The sequence below is a fragment of the Phodopus roborovskii genome, unplaced genomic scaffold (genome assembly GCF_943737965.1).
Source record: "Phodopus roborovskii unplaced genomic scaffold, PHOROB, whole genome shotgun sequence".
Classification (NCBI taxonomy): Eukaryota; Metazoa; Chordata; class Mammalia; order Rodentia; family Cricetidae; genus Phodopus; species Phodopus roborovskii.
Window position 1 is genome coordinate 16,470,290 of NW_026126517.1, and position 15,746 is coordinate 16,486,035.

Sequence of the window (15,746 nt, forward strand, 5' to 3'; positions counted from 1 at the left end):
TAGCAAATGCTCCCACAATAACATTATTTTTGAAGTTAGATGACAAGAGCAAATAAAAAAGTGACACTTCATCTTGTTTCTTTAGATTATTGATTATTCTTTCAAGGATGCTGAAGCTGTTTGGTTCAAGCCATTTGTGAAGCATGTTAATATTTCTGTAATAAAATAATACTTTAAGAAGCCTATAAGATATTATATCTTTCCTATAGAAACAAAATTATTTGTTCATAATAAAATTAATAAAAAAGTATGCACCATAAATTTTTTTATGTATCTAGTATAGAGAGTACATTGTCATTTTCTGTTTAAACTGTGCATGAATACAGAGAACTTACTCATTAGTGGAGATATAGTAGTTTGGTAACAATGATTATTCAACTGTAATTCTTATATGTACTTGAATATGTTGTTATTTGAAAAAACTCTGAAGTGATAGATTAGTAAAGAAGAGCAAGAACCTTAATTCAACTTGCTTAAATTATTGTTATTAGATATTAAAACACATATTCATTATAATGTTTTAATTTTAAATACAGTATGATTTTCTAAACAAAGTATGAATGTCTGGGATGTACTTGTTTTATTTTCATTTGTTATAGTACAAGTTATTAAAATGGTTTGGCTTAAATTTTGATCAGAAGACACATTTTAGTAAAGGCATAGACTGATAAAGACACTGAATATGTTGCAAAAAGTTGTATTTCAAGGGACCCTTGGAACTTAGCAAATATACAACAGGAGTCACAGGAATAGAATGTACTCTTTGCTCTGACTGTGACGTTATAGTCAGAGTATAGATAGGTAGAGAATCTATGAACAAATAGTCCTTGTCAAGTCAAATAAGCTGATTTTACAGGTTAATTTTTTTTAACTCAACCTGGAAAAATGACTGATTTTACTCAGCCTACATTTAATAATGGTTATCAATAAACTATTACAATTTGATAACAGTAATAGATAAATAATCAAAAGTATAATTTCAAAACTAACATTGCATGAAATTAGGCAAAAAATAATTTTTAAAGATAAACTCATTTGACATTAGTGAGCATTTAGAAGCACTGTATATGTATTTGTTAAAAATATGGACATAGTCTACCTATATTTCTTATCTAATTTGTGCATCATTATATCTTTATTTACATAATTAAAACAGTAAACTTTGTTTTATACTCTATATTAACAAATGTTACGTGCATATTAAATCCATTTTGAATAAAATCTTTTTTTTCTTTTATTACATATCAATACCAGTTCCCTCTCCCTCACTACCTTCCTCCCATCCCCCCAACCACCCTCCCATCCCATTCTCCCCCCCCCCCCCACTTGATAGGTAGGGTCATGCTTTCCAGGGGTGTAACATCTTCAAGTTTGACAGTTGAAGAAAGATTCTCACACTGTCAACAATCACTGATTACAACAATTACACTGATTACATGTAGCTCTTTAGGGGTGGGACCTTGTGAAATTTTCCCCCTGAATGTTGGTATGTTAAACAGGTACTATCATTGTTAGTCATCGTTAGGAAATTACATTGTATAGATTTTATGGGTGATGATTTCCTGTTATATTTAGAAGATATCATCTACAAACAGATACTAGCTCTCACAATCTTTCCAACCCCTCCACCATGACTGTCCCTGAGGCATGGGTGTAGAGGTTGCATTGTAGATGTACCAGTTGTAGTTGATACAAATTTCTTTGGTTTTTGATCAGTTACAGATATCTGTAATAGTTACCATCTCCTGCAAAAGAAAGTTATTTGATAAAAGTCGAGAGCTAAAGCACAAATACTTATAATTGTAGAAGCCAGAGAGGTTGAGGACATCATATGAGAACCCAGTCCACAGAATCAACTAAGCAGGGCTCATAGGAGCTCATGGAAAATAAAGTGACAAGCACAGAGCCTGCTTGGGTCTGTGCTAGTTCCTCTGCACATATGTTATGATTGTGTAGCTCAATAGCAATGTGGGTATCTCTGACCCTTTGACCTGCTTTTGAGACCCTTTTTATCCTATTTAGTTGTCTTGTTCAGCCTTGATATGAAGGTTTGTGCTTAGTCTTAATGAAAATTATTCTGCCATCTTCAGTTGATGGCCCTGGAAAGCCTGCTCTTTGCTGAAAAAAAAAATAAAATGGAAAACTAGTGGGTCTAGGGGAGATGGGAGGTAGGAGTACTGGGAGGAGTGAGGGAGGGGACTGTGGTTAGGATGTAATGTATGACAGAAGAACTTAAAAAAGAATGAATATAACACAGTTAGAAATATGATTAAATGGCAGTAGTAATTACTCTCATGGGGTTCAAGATCTCTTTAGCTATGGATAGTTGTCTAGGCTTACAGTACTGTGCAAATCCCCTTCCACTGAATGGACTTTCAGTTCAATTAGGTATCTGTTGCTTATTTTCAAGATAGATCTGCCACTATTGCACCATTGAGAATTTTTTCCCCAGGCAACATAATGTTTCAGTTCATAGGCTTTATAATAGGTTCCAAATATCGATATTTCTCCTTTAGCTTGACTAGCACCTTCTGATACTATTATGACTAGTCTCTTTAAGACACACTTAAAACAGCTTAAGAGGAAAATTTAGAGCTTTATGTGCCTTTATTAAAAAAAAATCAGAAGAATCACAAACAAATGACTCAGTGATACAACTTAAGAATTTGGAAAACTAGAACAAATCAAACACAAATCCAGTACTCTGGTCAGCCCAAGGTTCCATGGCTACTAGTATGCACTCATCTGGAAAGGATCTCTTTAAAAGAAAGATCCCCCCACCCAATTACTTATTTTCTCTCTATCTTTCCTGCTATTCTCATGGGGCAGACAGGACTTTTCCTGTCACCCTCTTCTCTTATGTCCTCTCTCTGTCTCTATTCTCTTCCCTTTCTTATAAAACTTCTCACATAAGCTCTATCTGCCTTGCATGTTTGTCCCTGTTCTTGGTCATCCTCGTCTGCCATGGAATCCACCAAAGTTGCCCTCGCATATTTTTCATAACACATGTAGTTGTTGCCCTCGCATATTTTTCATAACACACGTAGTTTATGTGAAACTCCATTTGAAGAAACTAATATGTCTTAAATTATTAAAGTAAAAACAAACTGAAAGAAAACTTCCAAACTTCCTTTATGAAACTACCATTACTCTTATACTAAAACCAGATAAAGACACAACAAAGAGAGAAAACTACAGACCAAAGCACTGACAAACACAGAAGCAAAACATCTCAGCAATATACTTGCAAGCCAAACACTGCAACATATTTTTCAGTGTGCATTTGTTAGTAATATTGAATGTTCTGTTTGTGTTATTGGGTCTCAGCCAGATAGCACCTTGGATATTATGATGACCTCAGCTTCTGTTCTTACTGATTGCTACAAACTTCAATTTCAAATATTTTGGAGGACTACGATAATTATACGCAGCAGCAGCAGCAGTAGTCATACATTTTGTAGATCATTTTTTACTTGAGATTTATTTTGATATTCTCATGACCAGAATGGATGTATATGTTTTTAAACTTTGAGTGTTTTTATTTCAGACAAACCCATTATATATTTTATATATCAATATAAAGTATTTCACATTCTAATAATTTGCTCTCCTTTAACATGAAATGCATTGATGATTGCTCCTGTAGTGGAATATTAAGGATGTTTTATATTCATTTATGCTGTGAAATATTTGTTTAGTGATGCAAAGATGTGTTGCTCTGTGAAGCTGTGTTACATGCCTGTCTAAAACACCAGTTTGGTCTAATAAAGAGCTGAGAGGCCAATAGCAAGGCATGAAAAAGGAAAGGCAGGGCTGATAGACAGAGATAACACATAGAAGGAAGAAAAGAGAAGAGGGGAAAAGAGGAGAGAAGGAAATCAGGGGCCAGCTATCCAGACACAAAGCCAGCCACAGAATTAGAAGTATAGAGGCCTATGTAGCATAGAGAAAGGTAAAATCCCAGAAGCAAAAGGTAGATGGGATAATTCAAGTTAAGAAAATATGGATGTAATCAAGGCCAGGTATTCATAAGAAAGGATAAGTCTCTGTCTGATTATTTGGGAATTGGGTGGCAGGCATACAAAGAATAAAAAGAAAAACAACAACAACAAACCAAACCAAAACAAAAACTATAAGCTCTCTTGATTTTTTTCTCTTACTTTTAATTATGGGTGTGATTCACCCAACTTACTTTTCCTAGTTATTACTTAAAATTTCTTACTTTTTTGTATACTAGTTTGATAAAATGACAAATTAGGTTTCAGATAATTTGAAATAAGATATGACCTACTATTAAATTAGAACTGTTCATATCACACTGAGTATTTTAAGGAACATAAGTTAAAGGCTGATTAGTGACAGAAATGTGAATACCATGCAATGTTAGTAGAACTTGAAAGGCACAAAGATGGGATGGGACAATATCAGCATCTCTGCTTGTACATGATTTTTCTTTAGCTGTGTTTTGTCAATGTCAAATAATATCCTTGAAATTTTGGAAAGGTATCCACTGAGAGTCAAAATACTCTTTCTAGGCATAAATGAGATTCTATTCCATTCTTATATCTCTGAATGGGCAATAATGTGGATGACTGGGTATTTTAAACTCAATATCAGAGATCAATTTTATGCTAATTAAAAAACTCTTAGTTGTCCATGAATAAGTTGTTATAGGTTAATTGAATAACATATTGCTTAAAATGTCAAACTATACTAATTTTCATAGATGTTATTAATAAATATGGTTATAAACTATTTAAAAATTTACTTTATGTCAATATACTCATAATAATTTAAAAAATTCAGCTTATTTTACACTTTTACAATATATGTGTGTATGATCACCCCCAAAAGAAGTTATAAAATTTCCAGTCCCCCCAAAATTCTCCCATTTTCTTTTCTCATGTACTTTCCAATCAATCACCATCTTCATCAGTAGCTAGACGTACATATTTCTTTTGTTCCAATTAGCATAATTTTGAGTATTTTTTGTTTCACTGAATCTTTGATCAGGTTTTTATTCAAATAGGCTCTCTCTATTTGCTCTATGGAATGAAACAGATTTAAGTAGCAGGCTTTTTCTCTTCCGTGGTAGGTTTTTTCTCTACTGGTTTCTTCCCAGCTGCTGATTTCTTGGTAGTTGCAGCCTTTTTCCCTGCAGGCTTCTTTAGCTTCTTGTTTTTCCTCAAGTTCGTGTGAACAAAGTTCACAATATCCGGTCGAATGGGAGCTTTGAACACAGCTGGGAAAGTGACATTTTTGCCAGATGACTCCCCCTTTTCAGAGTAGACGGATATGAGGGGACAGGCACAAGCCATGATGGGGAGAGGAGAAGGCCACGCTCCTCTCAACCGGGCAGATTCCACAGGAAAAGGAATTTTGCGTATTTTTAAAAATATCAAAATTGTGTCACTTAAAAGGTTTTGGGATTGATTTTTTTGTTTGCTATTTCTTGAGTGTCAATATGCTGATTAATATAGCAGCACTACTTGCTGATGAAAACACCTTTAAATATATTTCCACTAAATTAATTTTGCTCTTGATGTTAGAGATTGGATTGTAACATAATATATCAATAGACAAGATTTCTGAGAACTTAGGAAGAAATTTCCATTGAACATATCTCATGTATTTATACATATTATATATTCCCATATATATGGCATTTATTCATTGTGTGCTGCATGTATATACATTAGAAAAATTATATATACACACACACACACTTGAATATTTACTACTTACATAGATTAGGAAGAATGAGATGTAGCTTTCTATGTTGGCAGATGTGACTATAATGTAGAAAATCTTAAGTATTTAAAAGAATGGGAATAATTCTTCAGCAAATGTCAAGTAAAAGCCACAGGATACTAATTTAATATGTACAATTCAGTTGCTAAGAGCAATGGTCAATTTGAACTTCAAATCAAAAACAAACTTTGTGAGCACAGAGAATTGTTTTTCTGGCTTCACTGACTCAGAACAGCATAAAAGACCACAACCAGATCTTATCACTCTATTCCCACATGTTGCTTCCAAAATATTTTGCATGGGAGAGGTGTTCTGCTTTCCATGCCTTGCTGCTTAGAGTAATGGTCTTAGATCTGGTCTTCAGATCCCACAAAGAGATCATAAGCTTAGCCACATTTGGGAGACTGTTCATCTTCTTTCATTGCCTTTGTAGAATTTTATGTACAGTGTTAAACCATTGGCCTAATGTGTATTACTTAAATCACAGACATCCACAGGAAAACTATAAATGGTAGGTTAGCATGTCCCTGGACACACTTCTTGTAGAGTTGCACAAAAGTATTGAAGAGAAGAATAAAGAGGATGCCCACAAGTCTGCCAAGGGCACTGGGTATTCCTAATGGGAAATCATCAATTGAGTAGAACATTTAATCTCAAAAGATCCCATGTTAGTTCTGTGACACTGAATGCAAGCACAAGCTCACTAATTAATACTCTCAGGGCACAGATCCAGCAGGGAGGAAATCATGAAGAAGTGAAAAATTTCTCATGATCCTAATGAGGGAGGAAATGCTTTGGAGATTTACATATGATTACAATTTTATTTTGTGTATGTAAAAATAAATTGGTCAAGATATTCTCAAATAAAAATCTCCTGTGTGACTCTTCTAGGAGTTCATAAACACATTTGTCTATATCTTTCTTTATTATTGGGCACTTTGCCCTCCCAGTGCAGAAAGAAGGAAGACTAAGAACTCCAAAAGGAAAGAGGGCTCCAGATGAATGAAGGTAAGCACAAAACTATATTTGTCTTGAATAAGTACCTTGAAACTCCAAGGTGTATCAATAATGAATACTTCATGAAAGTTCTTATGTATTGCTCCTTTGCGGTTTTGCTTGCTAGTAAATACTTAGGGAAGATATGGAACTACATTAAAAATTGGAATGTTGATCTGTACGCTTTCTGAACAGATACACATATTATGGGAATGATAAAGAGGAAATCAGCTTTCTTCAGAAATCAACAGGAGCAGTTGGGGATCTTAGTATTATTATTATCTTATTATTTGTTCTCTCAACCCAAGCTTATAAACCAATAATCTTAGCTTATCCCTCTGGAACTGAAGATGAATTGCATGGTAATGTCACCTTCTATTCTTACAGATGCCACCCATGGAGCAAATGGCTACAGGAAATGACTCTTCAGTGTCTGAGTTTATTCTTCTGGGCCTAACAGACCAACCTGAGCTCCAGTTGCCCCTGTTTTCTCTGTTCTGTGTGAATTTTACAGCCATAGTGGTGGGTAATTTGAGCCTAATGAGTCTTATCATCCTGAATTCAAACCTTCACACTCCCATGTACTTTTTCCTTTTCAATCTGTCCTTCACTGACTTTTGTTATTCATTTGTGTTTACCCCCAAAATGCTAATGAGTCTTGCTTCTGAGAAGAATATAATCTCTTTTATGGGATGCATGACTCAGCTGTTTTTCTTTTGCTTTTTTGTCAACTCTGAGAGTTGACACAGTCATGGCCTATGATCGTTATGTGGCTATATGTAAGCCTTTACTATACAAGGCTATCATGTTACCTAGGATCTGTTGTCTGCTGATGTTTGGTTCATATTTGATAGGGTTTTCTAGTGCCATGGTCCTCACGGGCTTAATGATTAGGCTTAACTTTTGTAATAACAACATTATTGATCACTACATGTGTGATATCTTCCCTGTCCTTCTTATTTCCTGTAGTAACACTTATGTCAATGAGCTTGTGAGTACTGCTCTGGTGGGTACAGGTATCATTTTATGTAGCCTCATTATCTTAGTTTCATATGCTATGATCCTTTTCAATATCATTCATATGTCATCGGGTAAGGGATGGTCCAAAACCATGGGTACTTGTGGGTCTCACATCATAACTGTTAGTCTCTTCTATGGATCTGGGTTGCTTGCTTATGTCAAGCCATCATCTGCTGAAACTGTGGGCCAGGGAAAATTTTTCTCCATGTTTTACACTTTTTTGGTGCCCATGCTGAATCCTCTCATTTACAGTTTCCGGAACAAAGATGTCAAAGTTGCTGTGAAGATAACCCTGAAGAGAATCACAAGTTAATTAAACTAGTAGCACTATAGCCCTGTCCCTACTGGTTTTCAGTGTCTTTTTTGTTACCTCTATTCTTTTCCTTCCCCACACATTTCTTGAACACAATTTCTTTTATTGATCTTTTACTTCTCAACATGGTTTGTTAATCTGTGTTTGCCTGTTTTGGGGGTTGATATCTTTAGATTCAAGCTGGTGCTCATTATCTATGTCAGGCTAAGACCCCTTTGGATTATACAATTTCACCTAGTCTTTATTTGTAATCAATTACTTTCACACTTTTTGGAAACCATTTTTAGGTCTATTTCCTTATTTGACAGTTTTATTATCTATAGATGTATTTTGAAAAGATGAAGAAGACAAAAATTGTGGGTGCAGCAAAACTACCAAAGTATCAGGAGTGTTATTTGAGAATGCATCTTATTCTAGCCTTTTAGCTTCTAACCTGTAAATGGAAGTGAATAATTTATCAAAGTATTGTTTATTTTATAGTTATTTGATTAAGGATTAGGCCTGCTTCTGTACCCAGTGTCCCAAAATCAATGAATTCTGAAAATACATGAACACATCTATAGTTTCTTTTGAATTTAATTGAATTTTTTTGTTTTTCCTGGATATAGTAATTATGTCTATGATACAGTTCTTAAGAACCTCTTATTTTCTTGGCCACAGAAGAACAAATGTCATTGTGATCTTTAGGTTATTTTCCATGTTGCCTCAAATGGATACTATGATAAACAAAAATAAAAAGGAGGAGGTAATTTACTCCTTAAAATAATAAAGCCTGCCTGGTCTAATACTTAGGGATATGATTGATGTATGCATATTCTTGTTTGTGATTCAACTCCAAAGAGCAAAAGAAACCTCTACTTCTCATGTCCATGTCTCTGTATTTCTCTATACATATGTCATTTGTTGAAAAAAATGACTGAGTGACTTTTGTAAGGTCACACAACTAAGGATGCAGAGCACAATTTCGTACCCATTGTGTATATTATGAAGATGGTGTCTTAGTGGATAAGGGCAGACACAGTTCTTACGGAATGCCTGGATTTGATTTTCAGTCTCATAAGGTAGCTCATTGCTCTCTGTTACTACAGTTTGAGGTGATTCAATGCCCTCTTAGGGCCTCCATTGGCACTAGGCATGTATGGGCACACACATGTATATGTACATAAAAGTATAACACTTACATACATTTAAAAGAAAACTTAAAAGAAATACATAGGAAAGGAACAGAATTCTGAAGAAACAAAGTGAACTTCAGGAGAATTGTTCCCAAAGATTGTAAGATGGGGAATTATATAAGAATATTGAACTAACTTCAAACCTATAATGGCTCCCTCTTTTGTGCTCTCTCTCTCTCTCTCTCTCTCTCTCTCTCTCTCTCTCTCTCTCTCTCTCTCTCTCTCTCCTTTCCTGTCTACTCTTCCCCTGACTCAATCTTCCTAGTCCCACATGCTTTCCTATCCTCTCTTTTTCATTCTCCTAGCTCCCTTTCCACAACTTTGGGAGCACATTCCCCATGGAAGGATACTCCCTTAGCCTAGAGGCAGGAGGGAGGGCTTAGTTCTTACTCCAAATGACTTGATAGATTTTGTTGATCCCTCCTGAAGGCATCACCCTCCCTGTGGAGTGGGGGGCAAGATAGGATAGGAGGGTGGTTGGGGGGGGCGTGGGAGGAAGGGAGAGAGGGAAGGAAGGAAAGAGGGAGGAACCAAGGGACAGGGAATTAGGATTGATATGTAAAATAAGAAGAAAAAAAGAATATGAACTAACACAGAGATTAGGACTTCTATGAGAATATGAACTAATACAGAGTTTGGGGTTGTATGAAAATATAGATGACTATTACAGAGAGATTATCTATAGGGTTTTGAAAATTGCACACATTCCTACAAGAGGTTCACACTGAAGTGCTGCAGCCATGGTGTCCAAATGGCATGTCATGTTGTTCTTTTCCAGTAGTTATTGTTTTTTCCCAGTATGGTGGATCTGAGGAATTTGGTTAAGATTTCCTGGTGAGGCATGTCACTATCCACAAACCTATATATTAACTTTAAGAAGCCTGTTACATTATGTGTTATATCTTTATTTGGCTAGAAAATTATTTATTCTTAAAACACAGAAATAGAAATTTGCATTATGTCACACTTTTTCTTTTTCTATTTTATCTGCATGAATGAGTTAAGAGCAACTGCTTCTCAGTGAATGTTGTAACTTTTCCTAGAAAAACAATAATAAAAGGGGAACTGAAGTGGGTCAAAGAAATAATATGACACAAGTCTGGCTTGGTGAAACAGTAAGTATTTTGGGGGTGATTTATGTAACCTAGACAAAAGTGACAGACAGGTAGGTGCCTCACCAAAGAAGCCACAGAAACATGGTAATTCACTAAAGGTGCCTCCCTGAGGCTCGTTGTCTAACTTGCATCAGCTCTCTGCACTGTGCTTTATTCCTGTAACTGGTTAGTGCAATGTGTTCTCTGACACTGCATTGTTAATATATGAGCCTCCAGAGTATTATGAGCCTTTTAAAAGCGAGAATGCTTCAATTTTGACAGTATCACTAAAAAAATATTTTCTGTTTATGGTACATTGAACCTTTGAATTCTTAAATTTATATTGATATTTGAAAAGTTCCAAGAGATTTTGTTTGCAAATATGAGCTTAGAGCAGAAAAAAAATTGTCTGTTAAGAGCTTTAAACTGACCCATTTTAAATTAGTGGTACCAGACAGTTAAGAATTTGCATTTATATGTGGTGACTTAGAACACCTGTGTCTGTTTGGATCCAAGAGGTCCCCAATCCCAGAAGAAAAAAAAGAATTTGCAATTATTTTGTTATTGAAAAGATTACTACAATGTTTAATTTCTCAATTGTCAATTACTGTTCTTTTGTTTTATTCATTACAATGAAAGAATAAATGGAATTGTGAAAGATGACTTGAAATTTTCTCAGAAACATGTATTTTAATTCTATGTCTGAAAGACATAGAATAAGATGTGTAAAACTCATATCTATAAAGCTTTGATACTTCACTAGAAATTGCATGTGAGTTACAAGCATAAAAAAGTGTGCTCTGATTTCTCTATTGCAGTTACAAATCACAAAATTGTCTGGATCAGTTCTCTACCAAAAATGGGCTTATTTTGACTTTTTAATTATTTATATTTTCCTGAGAAAATAAAATTATTTTCTATTTTAATAAAATACATTTTAATAATATTTATTCTTAAAATACTGGCCAAAGATTTTTTTAAGTAACACACAGACAATGCTAGCTAATACAAGCTTATTTGTTAATTACTGAAAGTTTGGTGGTATTTTATATGTATGTGTAAAATTTGTATATAATCTGGATACTTTGCTTCATATTCTTCATATATGTTACCAAAATTAAAAGATCATTCCATAAGTTTATATTAACATATATTAGATTATCTTTCACAAAAATACATAAATACATTTATTCATGAAATTTCTGTTTATTAACATAACCGTAATATCATTATGTTGTACTTTCAAGAAAAATGTGGAGTTAAATAGTCTCAGAAGCAATACTATCATGCCCACCTAGTTCTTTCCATCTCCTTAAACAATGGAGACACTCATAGATTCTTGTCTTGCTGCATTCAAAAGTTTCAAATATTACTTTTTGCAGTTTTCACCTTTTCTGGTTCACAAATAAGAATGAAAACAGAGCTTTACCTAACAGCGTGCTTTTAGATGAAGAGGTATTGGGCCCAGGCCAGTATATGTTACCAAGCACATTTGGCTTTTCAGCATTGGTTGTTCTGACAAACAATTACCTACAAAGGTGTATCAAGGAGGCCAGATGTGCCAGCACGCCATGGCTTTGTGAGGAGTAAGAATAAGGATAAAATGGCATTGTCTACTCAATTATAGCAGCCTAAGCAAAGACTCATCTTACACCTGGACAGCAGCTATGGTGGTCATGGAAGAGGATGTCTGTGACTACAGTATAAAGTCCCTTGGCTTGATTCAAGTGTTCAAGGACCATCATCAGTTTCATGTGCTGTCTTTTTGGTGATGGTGGTGGGGGTGGGCAGGTCAGGAGTCCCCAACTTTTTCTTGTTTGATGGATACTTCTGTTCATTCCTCATGGACATATTTCTTACTGCATTGTAGGTATGTTGAAGATGTTTTCTGCTAACCAGGTGGGTTTGGGGTACATAAATTTTCAGAAATAATTGAAATTGATAATAAATTGTTCAATGTCCACTATGCCAGAAGAGGAAATGTTGTTTAAATGTAATTTGAGTTCACTTTTTAAAACAGTATTTGAAACTATGCCAATGTGTTAGGTTTCACCTATGAATGTAATTATGTAGAGCTTGTCTTCCTGTGCCCTTTAATAACTTCTAAACTGCAGGTTGAATGATGGCTGCCAGAATAAGGAAAAAGTGCTTAGAAGGGAAAACCAGAATAAGGAAGAGGTGCTTAGAAGTCAAAATGTACAGCTTATTTTAGAAAGAATAACTTTTATTGTACTGAAAATCAGGCAACTGTAGTCAGTAATACTATTTTATGTATCTAAGTGGCTGACAAAACAGGCTTTTAAATAATCTCAGTGCAGATGAGGATGTGAAGATAGGCTCTTTGCTCTGCAGGACTAAATCTTTCTATACTGTTTACATCCATTAACAATTTCACATTGCCTCCAAAATCTTACTATATAACTATCATTTGCATATGAAATCTTCATTGATGGTGCATATAAATAATTTAAATATATGAGCCCTGACAGCAAAATAAAAATTGAATTTAAGACTGACATGGAACCTGTTTCACTTTCTTTTCTATCTCCTCCCTCTGTTTCTTCCTCCTTCCCCCTCTTTTTCTGCCTATTGTCTCTTACCTTCCTTTCTGTCTTTGAAATAACACCCACCTTACTTTGATTAGCCTGATGTAAAACAGGCTTGAGTTGAATTTGCAGAGTGAAGGAGTCTCTGCATATATCTGCTCATTGTTACCAGAATTTATGTTAGAAAGCTTAAGAATTTCCCATACTTGCAAGTTCACAATTGAGCCTGCCACTATTTATTGACGTTCACAGAAGTCACAACACTCCTGGTTCAGCTTCAAAGAACTTATCATTCACAATAGATAGCATGAACATCAAGCTTTTTATCTCTTTCTTAAAATCTCATACAGCCAGTGTGAAGGAAGCTGAAGTCCTGAATGAGTCATAACCCTAACTTAAGGGACCCTCAATGTAAGACACATTGTAAATGTACTCCAAATACTCAACAATAAGAAATTTCTGTTTTTCTCATTTACCAAACCAAACCATTCTTTTTCTGGGAGGAAATTCTATCTCCATTTTTCTCAAGGTTATTTGATGCATATTCCTGGAAAGATAACTCAGAACAAAGTTGTTAATTCTTCATCACGAGATATGTAGAACTGAATAATTACTTCCCAATGATAACCAGACCAGATAGAAATAATGCAGGCTTCTAATTCAGAATTCTTTTTTTTTCAATGGCATCATATAGGCTGTATTTCGTTTCCATCTAAGATGACCTAAAATATGGGCTAATGTGGTAAATAAGCTTCATAATGCTTTGAAAAATTACCCATGAAAGAATATCATTTACATTTTCTAAACTATCCCTAAGTCTCTGTTTTCATATTTTGCATTATATAATATTTTGTTACTATAAGTTTTGTTTAGTTTTAGCTCTTCCCAATAGAGATTATTTGACATTTTATTCTTTATGTTTGTTCATCTATGTATAAATAATTATGACACACACACATTGGGACACAGTTCAAGAATAGAGTTGCACAGTAGGAATTCTGAGCACATGTGAGAAAACTCCAAGAAACGAAACAAGAGTCTTTTTCTCTTTGAATTTTTTTATTTAAATTTGAGACAAGCTTGTTTTACATGTCAATCCCAGTTCCCATACCACATACCCTCTCCTGTCCTCCCCCCACAAACACCCATCCCATCCCCTTTCTGATCCCCAGGGAGGGTGAGGTCATCCATGGGTAGTCTTCAAAGTCTGTCAAATCATTTGGAGCATGGCCTAGGCCCACCCCCAAGTGTCTAGATTGAGAGTGTATTCCTCTATGTGGAAAGGGCTCCCAAAGTCCATTCAGATACTAAGGGTAAATACTGATCCATTACCAGAGCCCACATAGACTGCCCATTCCTCCTAATAACACCTACATTCAGGGAATCTGGGTCAGTCTTATGCTGGCTCCCCCCTTGTTCAGGTCAGCAGTATCTATGGATTTCTCCAACCTGGTCTTGACCACTTTGCTTATCTCTGCAACCACATTGCAGGAGTTCAGTTCAATGTTTAGCTGTGAGGGTCTGTTTCTGCTTACATTAGCTACTGGATGAAGTCTCTAGGATGGCATATAAGGTAGTCATCAATCTCATTATCAGGGAAGGGCATTCAAGGTAGTCTCTCCACTATTGCTTAGATTGTTAGTTGGACATTTCTGTAGTACCCCCCCCACACACACACACAGAGAGAAAGAGAGAGACATGGACACACAGAGCAAATATGGTGGCACATAAGATAGAAGAACTAAATAATCTGAAGCATAAGAATAACAATTGGAAGGCCAGCCTGGCACATACAGTGAATTCCATGCCAGGCAGGATGATGCAGAGATCCTGTATCTCAGAAGCAAAGCAATATGAGCAGCTACAATCAAACACTAACAAAGAAGCAACAAGAAAAAGAAAATATGAACAAGGACATTGGTAGTAAATCCTAAATGTAAAGTAAGTTAGTATTACCAGGAAGGAGTAGAAGAATCTTGAATTTCATATTACCGTGTTACAAGGTAAACACCATGTTTGAAATAGTAAATAAATGAATAAAATAAAAGTTTTATTTTGTGTCTAAACACAAAGCAGAGTTATAGTCCAGAAATAGGTACAAATTCTTACTAATAATTGAGAATCTAGTTTACTGGGGATACATTATATAATCTAAGGAAAGTTTTCACTCACATAGTTTTTTATTTATTATATCAGCCATTGTCTCTTTTCTGGAAGAATATAGTATTATAGTACACATAATCTATAGCTAAGAGAAATTTGATAAATTTTCTCTTGAAAAAGCCTGAATTGCATTTTATGGTACTATGAATAACAGCTAATGAGGAAGGAGACTCCGGCTCAGTCAACTTGATTTATGTGTCATGTATCCAAAGTGTGTCATGTAGTTAGTACAGGGATTCTATTATCTAGCTCTGGTGGGCAACCAAGAGCAATAGCAATACCCTGTATTATTTGGGAGGCCTCTAAGATTTCGCTCATATAGAGGTATCTCATATTAGAACATGGTTTCTTGTTTAGATGCCATGACTTCTGTATATAGCATAATTGTTCATTTTGAAATTGTCTGTTCATGTAAAATATGGATATCCATTTTGGCTTCATCAGTTTTTCCTTGTTATGAATTACATTTTCTTACTTCTTTGCATAATGGTTTTAATAAATTAAAACATTTAGTAAATACATTTTATTTAATTTGAGATAAAGTTTGTATAAGATGAAACTCCTCATTAAAATATTACATTGAATTATCAAGAACACAAATGAAAAGTCAGGCTTGGTCGTCATGGCTGGTAATGGAAATGGTAAACACAAATTCCTTGCAATATTTGACAGAGGGCAAGGGTCAAAA

At 34.9% G+C, this 15,746-nt stretch overlaps 1 protein-coding gene across 1 annotated transcript; it reads left to right on the forward strand.

Annotated features, from left to right (window-relative positions):
* The first annotated feature begins 7,128 nt into the window (after positions 1 to 7,128).
* Positions 7,129 to 8,080, forward strand: LOC127231427 (olfactory receptor 143-like). The gene is given in 2 exon segments (XM_051196965.1): positions 7,129 to 7,484; positions 7,486 to 8,080. Coding segments are annotated over 2 exon segments (945 nt in total). The 5' UTR covers positions 7,129 to 7,134.
* Positions 8,081 to 15,746: the final 7,666 nt, after the last annotated feature.